The 5,070-nt window shown below is 36.3% G+C and overlaps 1 protein-coding gene across 1 annotated transcript; it reads right to left on the reverse strand.

Annotated features, from left to right (window-relative positions):
- Nucleotides 1-1,429: 1,429 nt before the first annotated feature.
- Nucleotides 1,430-3,771, reverse strand: LOC127655171 (C-X-C chemokine receptor type 1-like). Its single transcript, XM_052142818.1, has 2 exons — nucleotides 3,696-3,771; nucleotides 1,430-2,531 (listed from the first exon to the last, which is right to left on the reverse strand). The coding sequence occupies exons 1-2, from the start codon at nucleotides 3,700-3,702 to the stop codon at nucleotides 1,456-1,458; spliced, it is 1,083 nt and encodes a 360-aa protein (XP_051998778.1). The 5' UTR covers nucleotides 3,703-3,771; the 3' UTR covers nucleotides 1,430-1,455.
- Nucleotides 3,772-5,070: the final 1,299 nt, after the last annotated feature.

Here is a 5,070-nt window from a genome sequence, read left to right on the forward strand (position 1 = left end):
GAATGAGATGAATAATGCAAGATTATCGATTATACTTGTTGATTTGTTAGTTAGAAGTCATTACAAAACATTACACATATTTTAAAAGGTACATCGGCTATAATCATTAATTTGACAGTTATAAAAGTGATCACAGTTCATAGAGTCATTTTCAGGATAATCTAGCAAGGCTAGGTTTTGTACACATTTTATAGGGTTAAATCACAAGTACTAGGACTTTGTGTGATGTGTTTATCCATTCCCTTTTAGCTGCTGCTTGCAGAATAATGAGGATCTCATGAGGATCTCACAAGGAAACCTTTCAAATAAAACCTGCTTTAGCTCTGTGTGGAAGTTCAGAAGGTCATGCTGAGGGTTTAAGTTTGTGGAACAAAGAAGGGTCTTCTTTATTGGTCAGCTCTGTCATTACAAACCCTAGTTTGATGTTAAGCAGGCATGGGAGAGACGCTCTCCTTCAGCAATTTAGGATTCGTTTTTATGACTCTAATGGCTCGGTGTGGGGCCTCTCTGATCTGTGGAATGTGGTGTTGTGTTCATTTGATGGCTTCATTAATGTATAATCCTACATAAACTACTAACCTAAGAGTAAAGTTATCAAAAATTACAAATTTGGTGCCATGATGACACAATGCCTGTATACCCTGTAAGCAATTTTATCACATCATGTTATATGCATATATACAATTTCTACCTCTAGTGACTGTACTTTTGAAACATTGTGTACTTTGTTTATGGACTGGCCCCATTCACTTCCATTTTAAGTGCTGTAACCATGATTTTTAAATAAACAAGCTGCGAGTTGAAGATATGTTGTTGTGGTTAATCTATATTTTATATATAGATATCAGTATATATAACCGCTGTAAAATATTCTAAACAGATATTATGGGCTCCTCACCAACTTCACTTTTTGGCTTATTGTCACTCACAGTTTTAAAATGTCTCTAAAGGTTCAAAATATCTATAAGAAATATCTTGCGTACTGACCACCAGTTGCCTTGACGAGTGTTTTGTGCATCAAGGTGCTTTACATTTAATTGCATGTTTATTGTTTACTAGGCAATAATACAAGTAATAGCATATCTCACCTCTCCTTGACAAACAACAATCATGCATGCCCGTATCCCGCCTTACCAAGCACCATTAAAACATTTGTCCTTTAGAACCTCAGCCAAGCAATTTTACATGCAAGTGTAGGCCTAATTCTCATAATAACTCTGCTTAATGAAAAGTTATACTATTTTTGACCAACAGAGGGAGGCACAGCATGACAATTAAAACAGGTTTTGCGTCCATTGGTTGCAGTTTACATTTATTGAAGTCCATTCCCTGTTAAAAAAACAGAATTTGATGTGTATTGGATGATGTTTAGAAGCCTCTTTTGGTCAACGAGCATTTCTGGTCCACACTGGACATTAATGCTGGTCTTTCAACAGAGTGTTTTGTGGGGGTAGCTTACAGAATGCTGGACGTGACTTCTGAGGTCACAGAAGAAGACCTGCTAGATCTGGATACCGAGAAACACTCCAGAAGTCCTCTCCTATAGAGCAATTGCTGAAACCTTCTTCTGAACTTCTCGCCCACAAAAGCGTACAGCATGGGGTTCACACAGCAGTGTAGGAGGCCTAGGTTTTCGGTAGCAAACATGGCAACATCCACAGATGTTTGAGTGTAACAGCTGAATTTAATTGCTTTGACCCTCAGCAGAGTGTCAACAATTGTCACAACATGGAAAGGGGTCCAGCATAGAAGGAAAGCCACAACCACAGCCACAATCACTTTCATGGCTCTCTGTTTCTGGAAACCCCTTGTACGCAACAGCCGTGCTATTGTTATACTGTAGCAGGTCAACATGACCACTAAAGGTATCACAAAGCCAAGGAGGTGCCTCAAAATACGAGTGGCCAGTCGCCACTCATCGGCGCTTTCTGCATTGAAGAGTTCTGCACAAACAGTCTGTTTGGCCATTATGGAATAAAAAGCCTTGTTGTAGAGTGACGGTAACGATAGGAAACATCCCAAAACCCACACGACTCCACACGCAATCCCGCTGTTCAGTCTCCTCTGATCCTTTTGACCTTCCAAAGCTCGGACGATAACCATATAGCGATCCACACTAATGCACACCAGGAATAGGATGCTGGTGTAAAAGTTCACTTCTTTTACCAGTGAAACCAGTTTGCATGCGACATTGCCGAACACCCAACCATGCAGCACGGAGACTGCAGAAAAGGGCAAGATTAGGGCCAGAAGAGTGTCGGCCAGCATTAGGTTGAATAAGTACACATCCGAAGCAGAGCGCGCACATTTGTTTGAACCAATGACGTAACAGACAATCAGGTTCCCTGGTATGGCCATCAGAAAGATGATAATATAAAAGACACAAAATGAAATGTGGATTGCATCTGCTATGGTGACGGGAGGACAGAGAAGCGTTTTTTCATCCACATTAAAGTCAGTGAGGTCAGTGTAGTTGTATTCTTCATCGTAAAATTCACTGAAGTCATCCAGGTGGTGAGAACTGTTTGGATCTGTTAGGGAACAACAAATAGAAATGATTTAAGTTAAAGTGTGTCATTTTGTTAAAGAATATTATAGTTCACCCCACAATTAACATTTTCTCATAATTTACCCATAATTTACATTTACAATGCAAGTGAATGGTGGCCAGATCTTTTAAGCAACAAAAAGCACATAAATGCAGCATAAAAGTAATTCATACTACTCCAGAGGTTACATCTATGTCTTTAAAAGCGATATGACAGGTGTGGGCGGGTGGCCTTTTTCTATAAATCTCCAGTTTCACTTTCACATTCTGAAAGTGAAAGTAGAGATTTATAGTTAAAAAATATTAAAATAATGATCTGTTTCTCACCCAAATCTATAATATCACTTTTGAAGACATGGATTTAACTGTGTGGATTACTTTTATGCTGCCTTTATATGATTTTTGGAGCTTTGAAGTTTTGGTCACCATTCACTTGCATTGAAAGGACCTACAGAGCTGAGATATTCTTCTAAAAATCTTTGTTTGTGTTTAGCAGAATAAAGTAAAACACATCTGGGATGGTATGAGTGTGAGTAAATGATTAGAGAATTTTCCTTTTGGGGTGAACTATCCCTTTAAGGCAATGTTGCTGTATCGGCCGATCAAACAAACAGAGCAATGTTTTGATAGCCAGATATAGCAGAACGTGTTTAACAGGAAAGTTACTCATTCTCTTTGAAGCAATAAGCCAAAAGAGGCTGTGTGTTACATCTGTATCCATCCCTCACAACAAAAAAGGAATGAAATTCACAATAAATCTGTTACTTTTTAAAATCTAGAAATATTATTATAAGAAAGTTGACATGTCCTGTGATTTGCTGAGCTATACTCCAAAACTATTGTAAACAGCACTCTTTTATAATTATTAGTCCCATGCATGCAGAATTTATGACTTCATTTTAATCGGAGACTACATGGAATATTTGTACTTTTATAAATTAATTTATTTAAACAAACTTGTGAAGACAAGAATGTGATAAAAAATGAGGAAAAAGTTCAAAAGAATTGTGACTTGTCACAGCACCTAAAATATACGTTCCCTTATACTTTTAAATATTTTAACTTAAAATCTTGATATGATTAAAAAATTATTAAAAAAAATCTCAAGGACATTGTTCAAAAATCATTCGGAAAGATTTGGACTTACCAGTCATTGCGACTTCTTGGTTATTGCATATATGAGAAACCACAGGATGTAAATGTTCGAGTTGTTCACTGACGGCTTCTTTATACCCTGTAAAGGGGTGTTGATATATCCTGTTTGCCCAAGTCCTAAATGTCACTCAGAGGGTCCCATCCTAACTAAGATGCTCTAGTTTATCTAGTTAAATCTCAAAACCATGCTCAACATATTCAGAACATATCTGGAATAGTCTTAGATAACGCGGTTCCCTTTTGGAGGAAACTGATTGATATTCATATTCAAGATTTGAATGCATGCAGAAGTTTGAGGATGTTGAGTGATGTTGCTTTTATGTGGCTGAAATCAATCAATCAATCAATCTATCTATCTATCTATCTATCTATCTATCTATCTATCTATCTATCTATCTATCTCACTCTCTCTCTCTCTCTCTCTCTCTCTCTCTCTCTCTCTCTCTCTCTCTCTGTGTCTGTCTGTCTGTCTATAATAGAATATCAATATTTTATATTACATTTTTTGAAACTTGAATCCGATGTGCGTAATATGGAAGCGATTTGTCAACATTGGAGGAGGGATTTTTCACATGTGAAAAGATGAGAGATAACTCATCATCACTAACCGCAACATCACAATCATTTCACCAAAAGGAAATTTAGCAACTCAGTCTCGCTGTGTTTGTCCTAAACAGTGTTTTTCACATGAGAATCCAGTTCCATATCATAGCCATTTTTAAATGTAGATGACAATTAGAAGTAACTTATTTTAACATATTCCAGACTTCATTGTATTCTTTAATATGTATTATATATGTGTATATTTTACATGAATATTGTGTTAATGTATTTTTAATGAATTACAATAGCAATACTTGGACAAACAGTGCTGTTCTGTGCAATTCTTAACTTTTACACGAGTATTTCTATGTACATAGAGTATTTGAGTGTAATGGCCTTCTTGTTAATGGTTTATTAATGAAAGTTATTCTAAAGTGTTCAGATTTTATTTTAGATTTAGTTAATAGTCATCAAGGTAATCTTTCTCACGGTGAGACATTTAAGTGAGACGTGATTTGCGAAAAATAAATCACAATGAATCTGATCTTGTCCCCGTTCTGTTGTATTCTGGACAGGAAGGAACATGTCTCCTCTTCAAAGAATATGACGGTAAGGAATTCAAGAGGAGAAATGTTAAAACAGTAAGTTCAGCATTCATATTAACGGCAAGCCTAAAATCTGGAATATTAATATTTAAACCTATATGAAAGAAAAATCACAAATTACATCTATTCAATTGTTTCTCCTAGACATCAATAGAAAGCAAAACTTCACAAATATCACATAATAAACTCTCCTGAATCTGCTTGGATTTACCAATATAC

Source organism: Xyrauchen texanus, chromosome 14 (genome assembly GCF_025860055.1).
Source record: "Xyrauchen texanus isolate HMW12.3.18 chromosome 14, RBS_HiC_50CHRs, whole genome shotgun sequence".
NCBI classification, from domain to species: domain Eukaryota; kingdom Metazoa; phylum Chordata; class Actinopteri; order Cypriniformes; family Catostomidae; genus Xyrauchen; species Xyrauchen texanus.